Source organism: Psammomys obesus, unplaced genomic scaffold (genome assembly GCF_907164565.1).
Source record: "Psammomys obesus unplaced genomic scaffold, mPsaObe1.curated_primary_1811, whole genome shotgun sequence".
NCBI lineage: Eukaryota > Metazoa > Chordata > Mammalia > Rodentia > Muridae > Psammomys > Psammomys obesus.
The window spans coordinates 2,459,973-2,483,746 of NW_026591643.1; the positions used below are offsets into that span (position 1 = coordinate 2,459,973).

A 23,774-nucleotide genomic window follows, 5' to 3' on the forward strand; every position below is an offset into this window, starting at 1 on the left:
ACTTCTGCATCTCCAAAATGCAGCACTCATGTGCACTCCCTGCCTGGCACAGGCAGACATACAACTACTCAGGCTACGAACATAAAACAATCACCAACAGAGAAAGGACAGGATGTTTCATAAGCTATAGGTGTTTACAGACTACAAGCACTGTGATCCAAAGGTGCTTACTACAGCAGCAGCCATCCTGGGGCATCAGGAGCATCCATAATGACAAGAACCGAGAATGTCCACATCTCAGCCACAATTCCCACCAGAAAGCTGATGGAATAACCTTCAACGCATGCTGTGTTCTGGGACACTCACCAGGGCTTTTGGGCCATGATGTGACTTTTTCTTTTTGGTTTGCTGAGACAGGGTTTCTCTGTGTAGCCGTGGCTGTCCTAGACTCACGTTGTAGAACAGGCTGGCCTCTGCCCCCCTGCGTGCTGGGATTAAAGGCGTGAGCCACCACACCAGGAGATTTGACTTTCTTAAGCAGATATTCACACCCACTGTGGCCCAGTCTCATGGGGACTGACTTCTAATAACGAGAGTATGCTGGAATGCTGGAAGGTATCACTTTGCCCTGCAATTGCTTTATTTATTTAACACCAAAGAAAAAGAACAGCACCATCATGCCAGATACTGGCAGAGCTAAGGAGATCCTGAGCTGATGCTGCACAAAGCCAGTTCTGTATAGGGTCCTATGCACTGGGGCCTCAGGCTCGGGTTGGTTAGGTTTTTTAATTTTTATTTTATTTTTATTTTTTATTTTTTCCTTTTTTTCCCTAACTTGACACTAACTGGAGTTATCTGTGAAGAGGAAAGCTCAATTGAGAAAATGTCTCTATAAGATTGGCCTGTGGGCAGGAGGTCCTGAGCTACATAAGAAAGCTGGCTGAGCAAGGTAAGCAGCATCCCTCTAGGGCCTCTGCTTGCTTCAGTTCCTACCCCCAGCGTTTCCTGCTTTGAGTTCCTATCTTAGCTTCCCTTGATGATGAACTATAATCTGTAAGTTGAAATAAGCTTTTTCCTATCTACACTGGTTTTGGTCAGTGTTTTATCACAGAAACAGAATGCAAGCTAAGACAAGGTTCCAGGTTCTATATCTGGCCCCACCCTAACAGAAAGTGACAACATTAACATTGCCTTGAGGAATCTCCACACAGGCAAAGAACAGGCTAGGACAGCCCTCACACTTATTCACACTTACTTAGCCACAGATTGGATGACCTTGGAGGAAGTATCCTTGAGGTTGGTGAAGAGCCGTTCTGTCCCGCCCCGTAGGATGTCAAGAAACCCACCATAGTGCTGGTCATACTCTGCCAGAGCCAAAGCTACAGAAAAGAACCACAGTAGGTCAAGAATATGTCTCCAGAAGCCTCATTGCTTCCCCGGATTCCCTCAAACCTACCAGTGAGCCCTCTTTCCCAATAGCAAGTACTAGCCTGTTGTTTCCAGCCATTTCAGAGACACAAGGAATGGCCAATGTAGGCACAGAGGGTTACATGAACACATGTCAAACCCAGCCTCTCCTAGAACTGTACCAATTGTGGGACAAAGTCTCAAAGTAGTAATTGCAGGACACAATTCTCTTTCTAAAGTGAGTGCAGGTGAAGCCCACAAAAGTGGACTCTGAGACCACAGAGAGAGAGGCCCTCTAAGACTCTGGTTGCAGAGCTAACACATATGTAGGGTTCTGAACAGCTTCACAAACAGTGAACCCACATAGCATGATGTAGAAGTGGACACCCAGAACCCACTCTCCATAGTCTACAATTATACCACATACTCCAGGCAGACAGAGTAAGGACCTGAAATACCAAGACACTGGGGAGGCCAACCACAGGAGACAAGAGCCTCCTCTCTAGGAAACAAAGATCTAGAGAAGGACTCAAGTTAGCCCTTGACATCTCAAAAAGGATATTAAGAAACGGCTCATCCTACAGTCAGTCCATGACCAGATCTCTGTTTCAGAGTCCTCTTTTCCCTCATTGGTACTCTAAAGGCAGCCATTCCACATAAGAGGGAAAGCCACTGACTGTGGCTTGGCTTTCTCAAACCAGTAGAAATAGCCCTCAATCCTTCCCACTTTCCCCCACCTCCTATGACCTCATCTCCTCTGCTCCCAGTAGGCTCCTCTAGTGTCCTGTGACCATAAAGTATTACCCGCTAACCTGTCTAAAGCAGGTTTGGCCTTCATACTCTTATTTCTGGGAGGTCTTCCCTTAAGAAGAATCATTTATACAGGCTTTGAACTGTGCAGATGGTGAGGATACAGTAAAACCTCCAGAAGAGCTAAAGACTATGGTTAGCCACACCTGGAAAACTTATCCCATTATATTCTGAATGTAGCTGAGTTAACCCTTACTTTGTGAAGTGCTAATATAACTCCTATGGGACAGGGCTAACTGGTGGTTCAGGCTAGTGTCCCTTGGATTTTGCCCTGACAACCCTTCTCTTGGTTGCTTTGAGTCAAAACACCCTGTCAAATCCTGCATTCTACGCTGAGTACACAGATCAAAAGAACCATGAGTTCCATAGAATGGTAGAGCCAACTACCAGCTGAAAAACCCACCAGGAACAGGATTTTGATAGCTAAGATGCATACTGAGTACCCAGTAAATAACAGAAGAGTAGAGTGGGGAAAGACCAGTGGGTAGGTTTAGGGCATTTACCTCCACTGCTGTTCACAGGGGCCCCGGGGGAAGGTCCTGAGTTCCCATAACCACCATTCTGCTCCAGTAGCTGTAAGATTCAAAAGCATGGCATCAGCTTCATACAAAAGCCAGAGCTAGTTTATACCTGCACTCAGCATTGTGCCCTCAGCTTAGTTTTTACTAAGTGGTAGACCTCTATCTGCTTTACTCCCATATGCAAGGGTAATAAATTCCCAGGAGCCCAGGCAGGGCTAGAAATAAAACAAATATTCCATTCACAGCTCTAAAACAACATTCAGGGTAACCTAGGGAGTAATTATCACTTAAATAATAACATCCTTACCTATTCAAGACATAAACAAAATTTTATGGACACAGAATCTGTTCCTCCTGTTTCATTTCCTCCCAACCCACTCAGCCATCTTGAGCAAATGTGTTCGGTGTGCAGTTCAGAACCTCCACACCTGTGGTTCTAGCACTGTGTGGGGCTCTTCTAACAACTCCTTGGACCAAGTTTGCATTATTCCTCGAACTCAGCCCACAGTGAATAATGTCTAAAGAGCTAGTTTAGCACAGAGACAGTGTTCACAGGTTCCAAAGCACTACAATCATAAACTTTTGATGTTTTCACTGGCCAGCAGCACTTCTTCCTGACACTCAATGAAGAACAAAGCTGCTCTCTACCTTCCAAGACAGTGGTCTCCAAGACAGTCAGCAAACACTTCTGCAAAAGCCCAAAGGTAACAGGCAAGGCCCCAGGCATCCCTGCCATAGAGCAACCCTCACTTCCAAATATCTTCTTTGTCCCTCTGACCCATTACTATCAACCTGATCCCCAAAGAATCTTGTCAAAAGCCATCTTTATCACCTGCAATCTTCAGAGCACCTGAATTCTTAAAACTGTTCCTAGTTTTGGGATCTCCCTAGTGCCAACAGAAAGGGTCTTATCAGCAGGTTTCCCTAAAGGAATCACAGACCTCTTCTATCCACTACTTCTCTGAGAATCCCTATCCACAGATGAGGACTCAGACCAGTATCTCCAAATTTCCTCTCTTCTGTATTCTACCCTTCCCCTTCAGCGGCACAAACTTTACTCACCCTCCTAACTAGTCCAATATCAGCTGCCGCTAGGAAGCTTTGCTTCCAGAGGTAAAAGAACCAACAAACAGAAAGCTGACAAAACAAGAACTAGACATCCAATCTCTGCAGATTGATTCAGAAGAGGCCTCACCTCAGGAATGAACCAGAAGGTTGGACAGTAGAGTCTGGCCTGAGCCATGAGCTGGGCATAGCAAAGTGGACATGGATGTTAGACTCTTAAAGATGCCCAAGGACCTGCTTGTGCCCTGAAGGTATGGGCTAGACCTACAGCTGCTTTAAGAAGGCCTTTTGGACGACATGCAACAATGCTTTCTCGGATTGCCTGCTTTTCTCAGTACACAGCATAGAGTGCTTCAGTGCAACAGTTGTAAGGCAGAATACTGCCAGCAAGTATGTGCACTGGACCCGTGTTGAGCCGAGAATGCAATCACAGGGCCATGGTTGGGTATGTGACCCCAGAAACTATGAGATGTAGATAGTAACAATCATCACCTGAAGCCAGAAAACAAAACAAACAAAACAAAACAACAACAACAAAACATAAAACAAAACAACCTTCAAGATGGTACGATAGAGTGAACCTTTGTTTCATCTGGGTGAGCTTGTCCAGAGTTTGAGACCACTTGAGCCAGGGCCCATAGGAGTGCTTGGTATGGCAGCCACGAGCCTGTGAGGGTCTGTGACTTCAGTCAGACAAGATGGAGAAGCCTCAGGCTAATGCCTTGAAGGCCTCGGCATGGCCAGTGGAGCCTCATGTCCTTACCTCTGTAATGGGGGCTTTGGGGTTCACATTCCGGGCTGCTGCAATTTCCTGCAGTTGTCGGACCACTTCTGCAATGCACAGCCTCTCCTCCGGGTTGACCTTCAGCATGGCACCTTAGGCAAAACAGTAGCATGAATTAGCCCCATTATCAACCACAGCTCTGGGCCTAGGCTGGACAGCACCTCCTGCTATTCCAGAGGTTACAGAACAAAGATCACACTTTACCCACAGTGCTGACTTCAGAAGCAAAGGAGAGAATGACAGAATGATGACCATAGAAATTAAACAAGTCACTTGGGAGGCAGAGACAGGCAGATCTCTGAGTTCAAGGCCAGCCTGGTCTACAAAGTGAGTTCCAGGACAGCCAGGGCTACACAGAGAACCCCTGTCTCAGAGAGAGAGAGAAAGAGAAAGAAAAGAAAAAAATAAATTAAAGAAGCCTATCAAAAGTAGCCACTCTGAAAACCATAAGCTTATCAAAAGAGCAGGTGAGCAACTCCATGGAAAAGCCCCATTAGAATGGTGTCAGAACAGCAGAAATGGAGGTAAATGTGGAACTGAATAGCCAATTGGTGAGTAGCACCTAAAAAAAGAACAGGAAAGTTTATCTCAAGTGTCTGCATCAAGCAAATTCATAACAGGAACTTACGAATAAGGTCATGGAAGACTGTGTAACGAGTGTCATTCACAGGAATGGAGTATTTCCCATTGACTATCCGAAGTTTTGCTCCATCCTCAAAAGGATGCTGCCGGAAACATAGCAGGTATAGGATGCATCCCAGTGCCTATGGGGAAAAGAAATGGGGAGCAGGGTGTGAGGGACAGGGTAAAGATTGAATAAGAACATGCAGGGAGAACAGAGGCTGAGTGCTCAGAGTGGGGAGGGATTATGAAAGGAAAAAAAAAGGGAAGGTCACCAGAAAGACCAAGACAAAATTGGGATCAGAGGCCTCAACTTCTTGGAGGGCAGATGAAATGACAGTTAAGCTGACTGCCCCTGACCAATGTTGTAATCAACCATGAAGTCTCCACAAAATGCAACTTCCAAGATTCATGTGAGCTCTTAAGACAGGTGAGCAGATTCAGGATCTTAGAGGATGGCGCCCCTTGGTAGAGCAGTGAGGCTCCCCCTCCTCTCCTACAGGCTTGACGAATGCCTCCATCAGTATCCATTATATTATCCTTTACAGTCAAGTAATGAACACATATACGTGATGACCTGAGTTTTCTGAGCTGTTCTAGGAAGCTGATCAAACCCCAGGAGGAGTTTGTGGGAAGCTAGGCATATAGTCAGTCAGTTAGAAGCACAGGCAAAACGACCTGTGACTGCTACTGGCGTCCAGAAGGAACAGAAGAGGTGGATATGTTAGGCTGAGCCTCACCTTATGGTGCCTGACACTACATCTGGCACAAAGACAGCATCAACTTGTCAGTAATGACTTGACCTAAGAATGGCCCAGGGGCATCCTCTTGGAAACTGACTGCTCACTGCACATGGGGACAGACCTTTTGAGGTCATGTAGGTCTCTTATGTCAACTGTATTGGTCTGAAGGAAAAGTGGATGGCTGTGGCAGATGAGGATATAGTCCGGGAGAAGGCATTTACATATCCTCGCAGAGACATCCCTGGGTCTAGAACTCAAGACCCCAGAAGTAGAACAAGTACAGAAATTATCTGTGTTGCAATTTGATGCCTGTGCTGAGTTAGTTATACTATTACTCCAACTAATTTTTTTTTGTTTTCTTTCAAGTGATTTTTAAAAAGAGTTATTACCTTCTGTGTATGAACATTCTGCTTGCATGTATGTCTGTGCACCATGTGCATGTCTTGTGCTCCTGGAGGTCAAAGAGGGCATTAGATCATCTGGAATTGGAGTTTTCAGATGATTGTCAACCAGCATGTGGGCACTGGGAATTGAACCTCGGTCCTTGGCAAGAGCAACAAGTTTCCTTAACCACTACGCCATCTCTCCAGCCCCTTCCAACTGCTGTTAGTTCACCTCTGCTAGAAGCAGTTACAAGTGAGAAAATAAAGGTGAAGGAAAGGGAAAAGAGTAAGAGAAGGGAGCTGATGAGACATGAGGGCCTAAGACAGACAGGGTAGAGGCCTCTGTAACTCCACCCATGACCCAACTGACCACTCCAGCCTCACCCAGATATCCTGCTTCTCGCCAATGGGGAAGTTGGAATACAGGTCTACAATTTCTGGTGTTCTATACATGGGTGTGGTGTTCCTTGTGATCTGGGAAAAAAAAACAAAACAACAACAAAAAAGCATACATTTCAGGGTAAGTTACATATAAGCATCATTTTTAATTTTAACAAGGCCCTACAACTTTCTAAGCTCCCCACTAAAGGCCAGCAGTAGTGACTTTTCTTCTCACTGTGCTCTGGGGGACCTATGGCCATACATCTGGCCACACAATGCTGCACTACCATTTTCCTTACAGAGATTTAATCTCTCATAGCCACCCCGGATTAATAAAAGAATCAAGTCAAAATATCCACTCATTGGTAATGCCCATGTGTATGCTGGTTTCTCTCTTTCAGAAAGTCACCAAAATTCCAACACCGGGCTCCATCCTGCTAACTTTGTCTAACCCTAACCCTTTCTAAAAGAACCCATCTCTAAACACCACAGTTAAAGACTCCACACTACGGTGACCTCACAATGAGGATTAAGCTCTGACTAAGTTTGGAGAAAACAAACCACATTAAAACCATACCAGATGGTAATGTCAAAAGAATCCAAGAGCCTTATGAAATAAATCTGGGACATTTCCCCAAAATAAAGACATACTGAATTGTGACCATGGGAAAAAAAAAATGGTATCCAAGTCTGCCTGTCTGTCTGCATCTATTTATTTATTTATTTACTTATTTACTTATTTATTTATTTATTTATTTATTAAAATGGTGTCCAAGTCTGTCTGCATTTATTTATTTATTTATCTATTTATTTAAAAAAATAATATCCAAGCCTGTCTGTCTTTATCTATCTATCTATCTATCTATCTATCTATCTATCTATCTATCTATCTATCTATTTATTTATTGACAGGGTTTCTCTGTGTAGCCTTATGAAGTAAATCTGGGACATTTCCCCAAAATAAACACATACTGAATTGTGACCATGGGGAAAAAAGAATGGTATCCAAGTCTGTCTTTATCTATCTATCTATCTATCTATCTATCTATCTATCTATCTATCTATCTATTTATGGGCAGGGTTTCTCTGTGTAGCCTTGGCTGCCCTGGACTTGCTTTGTAGACCAGGCTGGTCTTGAACTCACGTTGATCCGCCTGCCTTACTGAGTGCTGGGATTAAAGGTGCATGCCATCCCACCTAGCTCTAAGTCCTTATTAACAACAAACACATGAGCAGGTTCTGGGCCTCCCACTTCAGTGATGGGCACAGTACTACAGTCAGTAGCAGACAGCAATCACAGATTAAGAAGAGTCATTACTATTGAAGCAGACTTATCAGGACACCAGAAGCTAGGAGGACCGAGCCGAGATCTACACACAGTAAGCAGGCATAATGAAGGAGACGTAGAACTACATCCATACATCACAGATAGGTAGGACACCAGAAAAGAAAACTGGACTGGACTGATGATCCAAATAAACACTAATCTGAATGGTTTCAACCTACAGTGGTGGTGGCTGCCAACCCTGACACACTGAAAACTCAATCATACACAGTGGCCTATGAGGTGGGACAAACACTGACTAGCAAGGGCAAGGCTTTCCTCCTAAGCTTTGGCCAGCATTCTTGTTGGGTTTCATACTCCTAACAGCGTTGAGAATGCCCCTCACATAGAGGAGCGGGGAACAAACAGCCCAGAAACCCTGTCTTTAATAAGGCCTGCATCATGTTAAGCAATGAACATAAGCGTCCCTGGCTGGCAGTATGTTAAGGGAGCTATGCCTCTTCCTCCACAGCTGTAGCCCTAGAAGCAAGCGTCCTCCTGGGAAAGGCAATCTGGCCTTGACACTTCACCTGCAGCACCTCACAGGCTAGAATACAGGGCCAACTTTCAGAATCTTGGCCCCTCTGCAACAAGAGGGCCTCCTCACCTTTCTTCACCTATCTTTACACTTTCGGACCTCTCTGCTGAGCACTGTGGCCATTCCTCTGCTCTGTACCACTTTGTACATGCAATTCATGTAAATTCTATGAAACACCAGCCATTGTGGAATTAAGTATACATTTTGAGGATGCAGCCTCTCTGCAGGGACAGGAGCCACATTAACCAAGCTGTGGGCCTCACAACAAAGAATGTTTCGAAACAATTCTTTTACACTAGGGATTGAATTTAGGACCTTGCTCAGGCTAAGCAAGTGTTCATCTTTAGTCCTCTAAATGACTTTAAAAAATTTTCTATGTTTAGAACAACAGACGAGTTCTGAAGATGGCTTTACAATAATGTGAAAAATCTTAATGCTACTGAAATCTCACTTAAAATGTTAAATAATATTTGTTGTACATATTTAAGGCAATAAAAATAATTATAAGAAATTAGAAGGGGGCTGAGAGATAGCTTAATGGGGCTGCAGAGATGGTTTAGTGGTTAAGAGCACTGGCTGTTCTTCTAGAGTACCCAGGTTCAATTCCTACCACCCACATGGCAGCTCACAGCTGTCTGTAACTCCTGTTCCAGGGGATCCAACACCCTCACACAGACATACATTCAGTCAAAACACCAATGTACATAAAATAAAAACAAATTATTTAGAGTGTGTGACACCACCAGATATTAACTAAAGTTAAAAGAAAAAAAAAAAAAGAAGTTAGCAGGATGAAGACATTTAAAGGCAGGTTGATAAGAGGAGCATGAGATAAAATGAATTCTCTATTCTGTTTAAATCTGTGGCCACAATGTAGCAGAGTACAGCCAGGAGGAAAATGATGCTCCCAGGACACAACACCAGGTAATCTGTTAGGAATCTTTACTTATAAAGCCATACTCAGGCTTGTACCTGAAGACTCAGAGGGTGTACACAGAGTACAAGAGGGAAAGGACCTGAGAAGCAACTTCCTAAGAAGTTGCATGCATAAGACTCAAATGCATGCCTCACCTCTTCCTCCACCATTGCTCGCTTCTGAGCACTCCAGCTGTAGTCAGGATAATGGGAGATGGTTGTGGCACTGCCAAAGTCACACAGCTTAATGGTCCCCTGGTTACTAAGCAGTAAGTTTTCAACCTGCAAAATTTCAAAGTACGGGTCTTATGAACTTTGTGTGCACATGGAGCCTAAATTCAGCAAAGAAAGACAAACAGAAAGATCAGTCATGACCAGTTCCTTATCAGAAAAATCCTCTGCACCAAGGTCCAGGCTGCTGGTTGCTAGGGGCCACTATAAAATGTTTTGAAGTTAAAAACCACCCACCAAGCAAAAAGATAACTTAATAAGAGACAATGAACCTTCAGAAAAGTCAGAAGACAAAAGAATAAAATATGCTACTTATATCTACATTATTTATCATAAATTCAGGAATAAATCTAACAAAGATAGAAAAAGACTTCCTGTGCAGAATTCCTTAAAATGATCGAGGTAGGTTCTTTGTTGGTTTTGTTTTGTTTTAAAAACAAGGTTTTACCATGTAGCCTTGGTTGGTCAGGAACTCACTATGTATATTAGGCTAGCCCTGAACTCACAGAGATCTACCTGCCTGTTTTCCAAATGCTAAGATTACAGGCATGTACAACCACACCCAGCCAAATTTTAAATACATGAGTCATAAAAATACATGTAATCCTAATTCCAGTCCATAGCTTTACTGGCATCCTGTTCCTCTTTCTAGGTACATTAAGTATGCTATGCTTTCATCATCTACATCAGAGTAAAGTGTCCAAACACAGGTCAGCAGCCAGCCAGCCATTCCTAGTCTGGCTCTTCCCTGAAAGTCTATCAACCATGCTGAAAAGTCATAGCAATTCTAGTGAAATTCAGCGATTTAGGGAAGTAGGAACCTGCAGAATGAAAATGTAAACAAACCGTATCTACTAGTATGATCTGTCAAGATTGAAGTGTCTGTAATATCATAGGCTGGCAAAGGGAAGAATCACAGAGCTTGTGTGCCTCTAGAACACTCAAGAGTTAGATGCATGTATCTCTAACCACAGAGGTCACCTGCAACATGGACAAGCCAGATGGGGTTGTCCTTAGGACACAGGCTAACACAGTCAGCTACAAACAAGAAAGGTAAAACAGATGTGCCATGCTGTCCACAGCAGAAAGATATATAATAAAAAATGCATATTCCATGAGATAAGGCTACACAGAAAGATGGATGGATCTAAACATAATAGCACTGGGCAAAAACAAAACAAACAGGCACAAAAGAATGCACAGGCACAGGTACATTCAAATGACACTACCAACACAGAAAACAATGCACAGCATCAACAAAACTAAGACCACGATCACTGAAAGCAGGCAGTGGCTGCTGCACACATCAGATATGCCACACGAGGTATATAAGCACACTGATGTGCCTGTTTCATAGCAAGCAGTGACTAGGAGTAGCTGGCCCTTGGAGCTCCTGAAGCAGAAGGTTACAAGCATCACCTGTACAGACACCTCACTGGGCAAGTGACTGATTCTCCATTAATTTTACTCTTTATATTCTTTTTTCCTAACACACATCTACCCACCACCACTACCAACAATAACTTCTATCACACTGTCTGCAAGCTTAAGTATGTATGTGTGTGTTCATTTTGTCTAAAAGGGTGTATGCTACAACATGTTTGTGGCGGTCAGAGAACAACTTCTGAGTGGCAGTTCTCTCCTTCTACCTCGTGAAGCCTAGGAATCAGCTCGAAGTTGTCAGGTGAGGTGGTTTGAATGAGAACTGCCCCCAGTGGCTCATATATTTGACTAGTTGGCCCTAGTGGGTAGAAATGTTTTAGGAAGGGTTAGGGGGTGTGGTCTTATTTATCAGGGGGTGGGCTTTGAGGTTTCAAAAGCCTCTGTTTCTCCTAGTCTTTCCCCACAACCCCCACCTCTGCCTCTAACTTGAGGATCAGGATGTAAGTAAGCTCTTAGCTGCTGCTTTAGCACCGTGCCTGCCTGCTGTTATGCTCCCTACCATGATGGTCATGGACTCACCCTCTGAGACTATAACCAACCCTTCCAACTGAATGCTTTCTTCTATATGTTGCCTTGGTCATGGTGTCTCTTCATAGCAACAGAAAAGTAACTAAGACATCAGGCTTGGTAGAAAATGCTTTCACCTGCTGGCCTTCCTCACCAATCCAGTTTTGTTTTTTTTTTTTTTTTTTTTTGGTTAAAAAGACAATAGGCCACGGCAATACAACCTTAAAGATTTTGTTCAATATACCAGGAATTCCAGTGAGCCAAATATATAAGCAAATACAACATAATAGGAGGAAAAAAAAAAAGCAAAAATGAAAAGAAACTTAAGAATAAGGTGCTGGTAGCTATAAACACTCAACTTCATTAATAACAGAAAAAAGTGAAATAAATTCATATGACTACACTCTTCAGCCAGGCTACACAAGCTACACACAGCAATTCCAGACAGGCAGGTACCGCCCTCAGGTAGTTTGTGGTACACTTACTCCACCTGCAGTTAGAGATGCACAACAGAAGCCTTTCCACATAAACGATTCCCCACCCAGGTCAGAACTGCACCTAGATGCCCCCAATTCTGTGAGGAAGACAACTGAGAAGCTTAGCATGACAGGATAATATTGCTGAGCAGAGCTCTGGGCTCTGACCAGGCACAAGGGGCACAAAGACAAGTAGGGAGCTATCCCAAGGCAGGAGAAGAGTGTGTGAAGACACAGCAATGCAGCCCGGCTGGTACCTTGAGGTCCCTGTGGATGATGGGTGGTTTCTGCCTGTGCATGTGCTGCACTGCTCTGCATGTCTGGTAGAAGATCTTCAGAATGCTGTCGCAGGACAGGGGGCCTTTACATTCACCTCTCCTGAGAAACTCCACCAGCTGTCCTAAAGGAGACAAGTGAATTTAGTCACCCTGGGGCTAAGAATGCTACACCCTACTTCTTAATAGGTTTGGTCTGTTTCTGTGTATGGCAGCCCAGGCAGGAGTAGCATCTCTAAGGCCTTATTTGGGATGCATACCCAATCAGTTCCACTCCAGTCATCCTTCCAACTTCCATAGGAAGGCAAATAAAAGGCATCCTTATAACTTTGGGTATGAGGACCACCCCTGCTCTGGAGAGGGTGGGGCAGGAGATGGCATGAACATCCCTGGGACAAAACAAGAAGCAAAAAGCAATCATATGAGAAAGCCCTGAAGGCAGGGAAAAGTCCTAATAGTTGTACACAGGCAGTGATCACAAAGCAAAAGCTGTAGGCTCATGTCCACAGCACAGCACAGGCAGAGCAGAAACCCTGACCCTACGCTACAGTTACCCAGTTCAGACTACATCATGCCCTGCTGGCAGCTCCATTCTAGCTCTCAAATCCGGCAGAATTAAACCATTTCTTGCCCCTACCATACCTGATTCGTGGAATCTACACAAAACCAGAGGAACAGGGGTCCTCCAAAGAAACAAGGTCCCTGCTGAAACAGGAGCAGTCTCCAAGGGGCAGGAGCAGATATGCCCACCTACGCTTTATGCCAGACTGATCATAATGTTAACTGGCCCATTCAATAGTTCTTTCTTGGTAAGAATTAGGAGATTTTTTTTTAATTATTATTGTTTTGAGCTACAGTTTCAAAACCTTGACCCCCCCTCCTGCTTTAACTTCCTGGATGCTAGGATTATATGTATATGCCACTGTAACAACCCACAAAATTACTTTAAACATTTATTTGGTGGTTGGAGAGGTGGCTCAGCAGTTAAAAGGGCCTACTTGGTCTTGCAGAAGACTTGGGTTTGGTTTCTAGCACGCACACAGTAGTTCACAAGCATCCGTAACTCCAGCTCTAGGGAATCTGACATCCTTTCTCTTCTAACCATCTTGGGCACTAGGCACACATGTGGTGCACATATATTCGGGTAGGTGAAATCTGCATATACATAAAAGTTTTTAATACATATTTTAATTTCATCTCTAAAAAAATTAGTGTGGGTGTGTGTGACAATGCACACATGGAGGTTTAACCTACTCATGATAATGGATGGATGGAGGGCATCTAATGGATGCAACAGAAAAGATTAACTTAAAGAAAAGATTCATGGCCCAACCTAGCACTTCAAAGCTGCCTTTAGTAAATTCTGACCGGCATAGGAAGGGGAGTTCCCCAACTTCTCAGGGGCCAGGCAACTCTACCCCAAATCCAGCAAGCCCTGTCTAGCAGAGAAATGTTCACCTTTAAGCAAACTGTTGTTCATCTGTGTCTTCCCAAAGATAGACCCTGAAAATACCCTCCAAAACATGAGTTTCTCAGCTGTGCTGGTTAGTTTTTTGTCAACTTATTAGAAACCAGAGTTAACTAGGTTTAACTAGGTCAACTTATTAGAAACCAGAGTTAACTAGGGAATATGAACTGAAAAATGGTCTCCATCAGCTTGGCCTGTAGGCAAGTCTGTGGGAGTAGTTTTTAAACTAATAAGAGGGTCCAGTCCACTGTGGGTGGTACCACCCCTAGGCAGATGGTCATGGGTTACATAAAAAGCAAACCCACAAGCAACATTCCTCAGTGTCTTCTGCAGCTAGCCCTGCCCCGAGGTTCCTGCCTTGAGTTACTGCCCTGACTTCAGTGATGGATTGTGCCCTTTCCTGCTCAGGTTGCTTTTGGTCATAGTGATTTATCCTATCAATAGAAACCTACTAAGACACTGGCTCACCTCATCGTAATAATTTTGGATTACCAAAAATGAAATGGAGGGATTGGTTCAGTGAATTAAGAGTCTGCTACATAAGCATGAGGACCAGAGTTTGAATCCCTAGAACTCTAGTAAAAAAATGTGTGGGTGTGGCAGCCTGCAAAAAGGAAAAAAAAAAAAAAATCCTAGTACACAATGGGTAGAAATGAAATCCCCAGAGCAAGCTGAGTTCTGGGTTTAATAACTTTAAAATTATGTAAGGTAGAAGAGTGATGAGGAGACACCAGATGTCAACTTCAAGCACATAACCCAAACATACATATAAATATGTATACCACACAAGTATATATGCAAAAGAGAAAGTGTGGCAGCTTGGACCTTGTGCCTCCCACACTACCCTATTCAGTAACAGCACCTGAGTCCACTCCTTCGACCCCTCCACCACCTGAAAACAGCAAAGACAATGAACTGAGCTTCCCACAGATACTGCCCAAATCTTCCAAGCCAGGATTTCCAAATACCAAGGCTTGCATCATGCAAATGCTTTCTGATCTCATAAACTACAAAAGAGGGAGGTCATAAATGGCAGCTTCATCGCCACCGCATAAGTGCTATTGCCACTACGGCCTTACAGTGACATCCTGCTTATCAGGTGGACTGCTGTAGTACTGGAATGTTGGTGTGTATGGGTTGGTCCTATACACAGCAGGCATCTATTAGGGATAAGGGGGACACAACCATATGAATACATGCTTGGTACAGTTAAGGTTTAAAATACACAGATAACCTCACTCTCATAGGGGCTAACTAATTTTGTATTATTTCTACCCCTTTGTTTTTCCCCTTAATAGTTTAAACTACAATATAATTATATACTTTCCCCTTTCCTTTTCTCCTTCCATGCCTCCTGTGCCTGTTCCTTACTACCCCTCCATTCACTCCTTACTCCCTCTAAATTTCCTGACCTCTAAGATGATGGCAATGACGTGTGTGTGACTACAACCCATTGAATCATTTAGTGTTGTTTGCTTACACATAATTTCAGAGTGATTCAAAGGAATGGGAAGAGCTTGCTGGGAGATTGTGTCTTCTAGAAGTGCCAACCTACATCCATAAACTGAAACAGTATGGCTGACGAAAAAAGATTCAAACAATAACAATACTAATAGACATGCTAAGAAGGAAGGGGGAAATTTCAAGACTGGCTCAACCCTGAACAAAGAACTACAGACAACTAAAGAATGCTAAGAAAGGGAGAATTAGTCTTCCTTGGAATGAGCCCTTACCTGACTTTCCAGTACCAGTGGCTAGTCCTGCTTTTACTTTTCCAATGAGTATAATGCTCTTTTGTAATTGAATATAGGAGGAACAACAGGCATCCATGAAGACAAAATGTAGCAGACTGGACAAATCGGCCTTTTACACTGCCCAGCACAGGGACAGTGCTTCTCCCCATCCCAAGAGTTCTATGCTGGTGGCCGTAGCACTAGAGCTGGCACCTTCCTAGCTTGTAAAGAAATGGACCAGAGTACCTAGACCCAGTTCCCAGACACCACCCTCTACTGAAAAAGCCCAGAGCTGTCCAGAAAACAAGGGTCACAAGACTCAAACTCAGACTGACTATAACTTAGGAAACCGTGAAGGATTTTGTTGGGAGCTAGGGTGAGTTATTAGGGAGACATCCTGGATAATCCAAGGTTAGTCAGGTGTACAATTTGAGTCTGCAACTCTTAACAGAAAAGGTCCCTGCTCTCAGACAATAGATGCAAACATAATTTTAGGGAGTAACGACACAGGCCTGCAATCCCAGCCTTTGAGGGGCCAAGACAGGAAAATTGATTGATTCAAGTTCCAGGCCAGCCCTGGCCAGAGTGAGCCAGCCTTAAAAAAAACAAGTGCATGCATGCATACATACATACATACATACATACATACATACACACACACACACGTGCGCGCGCGCACACACACACACTTCCTGATCTTGATGTTTGCAGCCTGTCTTAAGAGAGAAGCAAGACCATGAAGAAAGATAAATCAACTACGAGAAAATGTTACAAATTGACAAATCTAATGCATCCATCCACTAAACTTTTATGGTTTTAATAAATGTAAAACTTTAGAATTAAAAAGTTGAGGGAACAAATTATCTGCATATATGTCAATTGGGATGTAGTTAATCTACCTCTCTCCCCTCAGTCCTTAGCTCAGGCAGCTCCTGATTTCATAGCTTCCTGCTCTCTCTGCACCGTGGGATGACTGCCAATGGGTGGACCAGGGTGCTGTGTAAGACTGACAGGAATTAGGTAGGGACCTGCAGATACATGAGGATAGAAGTGAAGGCAGCTGGAGGAGAATGCCCTGCCCAAGTACATCCCAGGGCTTCCAGCCATGAGGAAACAGTCTACTGCATATTCGGCCTCTTGCATGTAACCTGCACAGATCCCTATCCCCTTCCACTTGGCAGAGGGATCTTACTGGCTCATTTGTGGCTTCTATACACTCACTCTACACCTCTCCCTATCAGATAGATATTCCATTTCTGCTCCTTTCCCAATCTATTCACTCATTGTCCCTAGCTTTCTTCTCTGTCCTAATCTGTCTCCCATTGGTCTGCACCCACTCCAGCCATCACAATATAGTTTTTCATGACCGCTTGAGTAGGGACTGGCTCATGGGCAAATGGCTCGAACAGGGTTAAGATTATTTCCATGGGCTCCTGCCTCATTCTCCCCTGCTGCTCCTTGGTTCCTCCTGGCCTATTCATTGCTCAGGTGAACACACATGCAGCCGCCTATACCACAGTTTTTCCTCATCATATGAAACACACGCTTCAGACCATACTAGGAATGACAGCATTTTGACAGATAGCGGCAGAGATCTGTGGTGGAGTTTGCTACTTTTGAATTGTCAATTCCACTTCATAGCCAGTGGGGGTTCAACTCCCCGCTGCTAGAAGTACAGGAATGCAATATGACACCCTGTAAGAGGGAGGCTTGCCTCAAGCTTTGCCCAGTTGTCTACACATCTACTCTGTCCCTAGAGATCTACCCAGGGTATACCCTATCCACTGGCCTGCCAATGGATCAAAGAGTCTTCCTGATGCTTTCTTATGTTTGACCTTGCTAAGGCCACATGCTCACTAAGGGCTTCCTCCATTCCTCTCAAAACAAAACACTCTCTGCAACTACCTTAGGACTTGACACTCATGTGCCAGTATTGATCTTTTCCAGTTCACATATGAGGACACTGAGGTTCCATTGCATGCCTGCTCATCCTGTTTTAGGAGAAAAACATGATGAGACCCTGCCCCTCAGAATCTGCAGCTTAAGGCTAGGCATTGTAGCACACACCTTTGATCCCAGCACTTAGGAGGCAGAGGTAGGTAATATCTCTGTCTGGTCTACATAGCAAGTTCCAGGCCAACCAGATCTACATAGTAAGACACTCTCAAAACATACAAACAAACGAAAAAGAACCTACAATCCATGAAGGGCACACAAAAGCATATTCCAAACAACATAAAGATCAGTGGATAGCTGGCTGGTTCTTTCAGCCAAAGTATTTTTAGAACATCTTCAGAGTATTTAACAACTGTTCAAACATGTCAGGAAGCACTTAAACTTCAAGGCACTTTACCTTTACAGAGCTCCGTAAGCAGGAGGAACTCAGCCTGCCCAGTGTCCGATTCCTCTTTTCCTATGGATGCTGCAGAGCAGAACTGGACAATATTGGGGTGGCCAGAAAGTTTTTTCTGCATGTCTTGTTAAAGAAGAATGTGAGTAAATATGTCCACAACTCTGTGCTCTTAAAAACAAACATTCGTAAGTGTTAAGAAACCAAAATCAAGATACTCAAATTGCCTTATGCCTCAGCACATATGGGCTCTACAACAGGAAGTGGTAGGGAGTGAGTGTGTATACTCAGAGAGTCATTAGGCTATCAGATAGCACAGAACCCAAAAAGAAAGGGAAGCAAATTCTACCTGCCTCCCCATGTGGTAGAAGAGAATGGGCAAGAACAGCCCTGTCATGTGCCACATGTACAGGGTGAGGAGTACGCCAGCGTGCACCGAGGCGCTGATGCGGCAGCACCTGTGCAGTCCGAGACTAAGAACAGAGGGGCAAAGCGGGGCTCTCCTTATGATAAATGACCAAACAGACCTCCATGTCTGTTTGGCATGGAGACCTTAAAGGCTGGAAGCAACTGGCTTCCTAACACCTAGAAAACTCCCACTTCAACTACGACAATAACAGAGAAAAATCCTTTGCATGAGAAATGTCTTACAGGTAGTCTGTTAAAAGCAAAAGGCTGATTTTAAGTTATCACAGGAGCCTCCCGGTAACTGTGTCAAGCCTGACACATCTAGTGATGACAGTAATTCTGAGTCCCAGGAAAAGGATACCAAGAAACAAACTTCCTGAATGATGGCTCTGTTCTTTTCCTCTTCGTTGGACAGTAATCTCTGTCAGGGAATAGCACATGAGATTGAATTCTGCTTAACAGACAAAACATCCTGGAGAATATAGGCACTATGTCTGAGGGACACGTAGTCTCAGCAAGCATTACACAGTACACCATTTACCTGTATTTGAACATCTGATCTGACAGAAGCTTAGAAACACTGAATGATCTTTATACTCCAAAGACCCAAGAAAAAGTAAAAGTAGATCAGAGTAAAACAAGACAATCCAGGAGATAGAGTATACACCGGGCAAACATATGAGGACTGACAAAACAAATCCTGCTATAAAGGTCCACTGGCTACGCCTCACCCTTGCCAAGAGAGGAGCCACTTGCTTGCCCATTAGGCAGGGCTGGACCTACTGCTATGTCTCAGGATAAAAATCCGAGCAGTCTACCTAGGCATCAAGGTCTAGAGATCCCCCCCCAACACATTACTTTAATCTTATTTACAGACATTTTAAAAGTAAATTTGGTAGGTGGCTTCTGAACTCGTCAAATTCCTGGTCTCTCATTTTGAAATTTGAAATTTGGAGCAAAATGGATGAAATCCACAGAGGGTCATTCCACTCCTCAGTCCAAAGCTGACCAGCTCCCCAGTAGGACAGGAAGCTCCCAAGAGAGTCCTGAACCTCAAGCTGGAGTTGTGAACATAAAGTAAGCCCTGAGAACATGGAGGAGACTCAAACTGACTAATGCATAGAATAATAGAGATGCATCCTTGAAAATAGTTCAAAGTATCTTTACAATAAACTAATATCCCCCTAAAATGATTCATTAATTATTACCTTTAATGCATACTCTCTGCCACTTCCCAGATCTTGAGCTTCATAAACAAATGCAAACCCTCCTGAAAAAAAAAAAAAAAGTCAGTCAGTGCTATGACTTAGAAATACCTTTGCTAAGTAAAATACAAACCAAATTTTGGCCATGGATAGTACTGCTTTCTACAAAAAAGTGCACCTCAATTTCTATGTCAAAGCCCTTTACCCCTTCTGCTCAGACATACGGAGGGGAAGTATAAGTCACATCAAGAAACAGGAAATCTGAAAAATAAAAAGCAAGTATCCTGAAAAGTAAGTAAAACTGATGAATTCTATTAGGGTTATCAAACACCAAGGAAAGCTAATGCAAATAGAAAAAAAAAAAGGAAAAAAAAGTAGATTGTGCTGCCCTGACATCCAAAGAGAAAAAAAAATAGTGTAATATCATTCATAAAAATTGATCAAAGAACTCTTAGTAAGTTTGGGATGTTTTGCCTTTTTAAAACAGGGCTGCTATGTTGGCTCTGAATTTACATTCTTTACCTCAGCCTTCCCAATGCTTCCTTTAAATAAACAGTCCCATCATAAAATTTAAAACTGCCAGCAAATCCGGACTAGCAAGAAACTCCCTCAACCTTATAAAGAGTCCATAAAAGACCAAAAGCAGCAGTATTAGCAGTAAAATGAGATCAGGAAGAAGGCCAAGCTGTATATCCACATTACTGGTACTGAATATTATACAAGGGCCTTTTGCCAATGCAATCAGACAAGGAAAAGAAAAGGCAAAGTCACCCAAATCACAAGAGAAGTAAATGTGTTTTTATCATGTGCTTATTATTATGATCTTTCATGTAGTAAATATGGTGAAATTTCAAAAAAAAAAAAAGTGAGAAAAAGAGAGGGACGAGAGAAGGGAAAAAGAAAAAAGAGAATAGAGGGAAAGGGAAGATAAGAAAATAGAAGAAAAAAAGCCAGATTTGCAAAATGGCTCAGTAGATATAGGAGCTTGCCATTAAGCCTGACAACTTGAGTTCAATACCTAGAATGTGCATTATCGAAGGAGAGAAGTAACTGCTGCAAGCCATTCTCTGACCACATGCTAGCCATGACATGGCCCCACCAAGAAAGAGAAGGGTGAAACAAACAAACTATAACTAATTTAGAAAAGCTAGAGGATACAAAAACAAGATACAAAACTCAGGGGCTGGAGAAACAGCTCAGCACTTAAAAGCACGCTTGTCTTGCAGAGGACCCAGGTTTGGTTCCAACATGGTTGGTCATTATCCTTCTCAATTCTAATTCCTAAAGACTGCATGCCCTCTTAAAAGCTATCTGCTTTCATAGTTCTGCCTAGCAACATATTTTACACTCCAGTATCAAATTAGTAAAAACTATACAAACTGTATGACAATAAAGCTTGGTGTAATATAAATTCCTCTGTGACAAAATCTGATATAAATTGACAGAAGCAATTTGCCTACAATGAGAATATTTATTCATTTAATTAGAGACACAGCAATGTATTTGACTAGAGCATTTTTTGCAGCCCCTCTGGGAAAATCCCATGATATAAGGTCATCTTTTAGAACCTGAAAAATTCTTAAGTTGTTAAGAGCCTCATATTCTTGTAAAACAACTTCAGGCTCATGGTCTATGGTTGCTGTTCAGGAAACTCATTTAAATAATCTATATAAACTACTACACGTTTCTTACTGTCTCAATTAGAAAAAAACAAAAACTTAAACAACCACATTAAGTGTAAAAGGAAGATCACCATGGCTTACAACTGCACTGGTTATTTTTATTCCTGGCTGGGCCAGAGAGCTGAGGGCACAGAGACAGTGGCTGCCCACACTTCCTGGTTTTTCATCCTGGGTCCTGTGTGGCTTAGGTAAGCTTCCTGCTTTGCACAAATCTCCTCTCCTGTCAATCAGGACCACGTCCTACCAAAGATGGCTGCTTGCTCTCTGGCCAGATGGGTACAGTATACAGCTATCCTCTACTCACCCCTTCTTAGCTACCCTGGAATTCATATCATTTACTGAACTGCCCCACACCAAGCTGCCTTTTTCTTCCAGTATCTGAATATATGTCTTATTTTACATTCTATAAGAAAGGAGACCAAGTCTGTGTCTTCTCTTTCTCTCTTTCCAACTTGGTTTGTGGATTGAACTCAGGGCCTCATACATGTTAAGCAAGTGCTATATCACTGAACTATATTCCCAGCCATTTTCACTTTTTGAGACAGCATCTTACTAACCTGCCCAGATTGGCTTTGAATTCTATCTGAAGTCCAGGCAGACCCTGAAGGTGAATTTTTTGTGCCCCAAACTCCCAATAAGTTCAGATTTATAGGCCTGTGCCACCAGTTCAGGGTTGAATTTCTTGAAAAAATGAAGGCAACTGCCTGGTATCTTCAGAATGAACAAACCAATCTGGCATCATCTTTGTTATTCCAATAGATGAAAGAGAACATCATATATCAGCCTGTCAGTGGTGGTACTAAACCCATTTATGAAGAAAAAAGCACCAGAGTCTTCTTACCAAAATCACACCCAGATCTATTTATAACCACAGTGGAGAATATGTATGACAAAATGACTACCGAAACATCACCTTTGCCTTTCTATAGTAAAGAATGTTGAACAAGTTTCCTGCTCCCACTAAACACAAATGACGTGGACATGCCCAACAAGATAATCCTGAGAGCTACTTCAGACCTGGGTCAAGCCACTCTTCTCCCTGAACCAATTTTCCAGAACATTACTGTTCAGCAGGTAAACTTCACAGCTAGTGAGACCTGGCACACTTTTCGACCATCTAGATACTGATGGGCAAAAAAAAGGGCAGTTGCTGAGGAAATGACTCAGAGGAGCATCTGTTGCTCTTGCAGAGGAAAGGGGCAGCATTGGCATCCCAGCACCCGCAGAGGGGTTAACAACTATCTCTAACTCCAGTTCCAGGGGATCCAATGTCCTCTTGTGGTCTCAGCAGGCAGTACATACAGACGATACCCAGATACACAGGCAGACAAAACACCATCATATAAACAAAATAAATAAATAAATAAATAATCTAAAAAAAAAAAAAAAGGGAGAGGTCACAGGAGAACAGGACTCCACACATGATGATTACATATCCTGTATGAGGAAGCTACAAACTAGACTGACTTCAAGACATATGGCTAGTAATTGCCTATCAAGCAGGTTCTTAAAGGTTACATCGACTGGTTCTGCTTCCTGTAACTTATGAGAGTTCACATACGGAGTGATTAAAGACATGAGGCAAACACTAAGGCTATCCTCTACCTCACCATGCAAGGGAGGACTGCTACAGACTGCAGAGCTCCCCAGAACTCAGCAACACAGCACTGCCATCTCAAGACAGTCCCCCGGGTGCAAGAGCAACCCCGGATATGATACAAAATAAAACAGCTTATAACCTCAGAGTGACTACTTACCTCCTGACTCCACATTTCAATCTTTTAGATGTACTCTATACGAACAAGACAAATCCTTGTTTTGGCCTCAGAACAGAGATGGTCCTTCCAGTCCCAGGCCTCCTTTACTGGACAACCACCTGCTAGCATGACCTTTGTACTACCTACCTACCAGGAAGTGTTCAACCCAGAAGCAACCTATTCACAGCAATCACCTCCAGAGGCCTTAACCCACAGCCCCCCTGTGCTTACCCTTTCTGGCCAGGCCCTACTCCGACCTGACGCACACCCCAGCAGTATCCCTCCGCAGCGATGACCTGATCCACATCCCAGCGGTGACTATTCCTGTTGACCCGGCCCAGAGAGATGACTCCCCGCGGCCCTGATACGACCCACACCTCAGCAGTGACGCTCTCGGGCCCAGACTTGACTCATACAATTGACACGATCCTCCTTACTGCCCCTGCCTTAAGCGGTGACCCTCGCGCCCCTGACTTGAGCCACACCCCAGCAGCGACCCTGCCAGGCTGCTCCTGTCTGCTGCGGCCTGGCGACGCCTTACGCCTCACCCTCGGCCAGGACCCGCCGCACCCGCAAACGCAGCTCGCCCAGCTCCACCGTCTGCCCCACGAAGTCACTATGGTCACGGCCGGCAGCTCCGCCAAGAGAACCAGGCCCCGCAAGGAAGTCCAGCGCAGACTGCAGCAACGACATGGCGACGGCCGCTCCGCGGCAGCGGGAGCCAGGCTCCAGCTCCGTACTGCCGGGTCAGCTGCTGCGAGCGAACAACCCAGCCATCTTCCGCCCGCGCCGTGACGTAAAAGCGCG

The 23,774-nt window shown here is 43.8% G+C and overlaps 1 protein-coding gene across 3 annotated transcripts in view; it reads right to left on the reverse strand.

The window, feature by feature from the left end:
- Positions 1-23,754, reverse strand: part of Gak (cyclin G associated kinase) — a 59,124-nt gene extending 35,370 nt beyond the window's left edge. For all 3 annotated transcript variants that reach the window (XM_055611640.1, XM_055611641.1, XM_055611639.1), the window contains exons 1-11: positions 23,516-23,754; positions 19,532-19,593; positions 18,685-18,744; positions 17,919-18,033; positions 12,347-12,489; positions 9,589-9,714; positions 6,659-6,748; positions 5,156-5,291; positions 4,507-4,619; positions 2,661-2,730; positions 1,196-1,319 (exon numbers count right to left, since the gene is read on the reverse strand). In XM_055611640.1, the coding sequence (XP_055467615.1) occupies positions 1,196-1,319; positions 2,661-2,730; positions 4,507-4,619; positions 5,156-5,291; positions 6,659-6,748; positions 9,589-9,714; positions 12,347-12,489; positions 17,919-18,033; positions 18,685-18,744; positions 19,532-19,593; positions 23,516-23,660 (1,184 nt within the window). In that variant the 5' untranslated portion in view covers positions 23,661-23,754. The remainder of the gene's footprint in view (positions 1-1,195; positions 1,320-2,660; positions 2,731-4,506; positions 4,620-5,155; positions 5,292-6,658; positions 6,749-9,588; positions 9,715-12,346; positions 12,490-17,918; positions 18,034-18,684; positions 18,745-19,531; positions 19,594-23,515) is intronic.
- Positions 23,755-23,774: the final 20 nt, after the last annotated feature.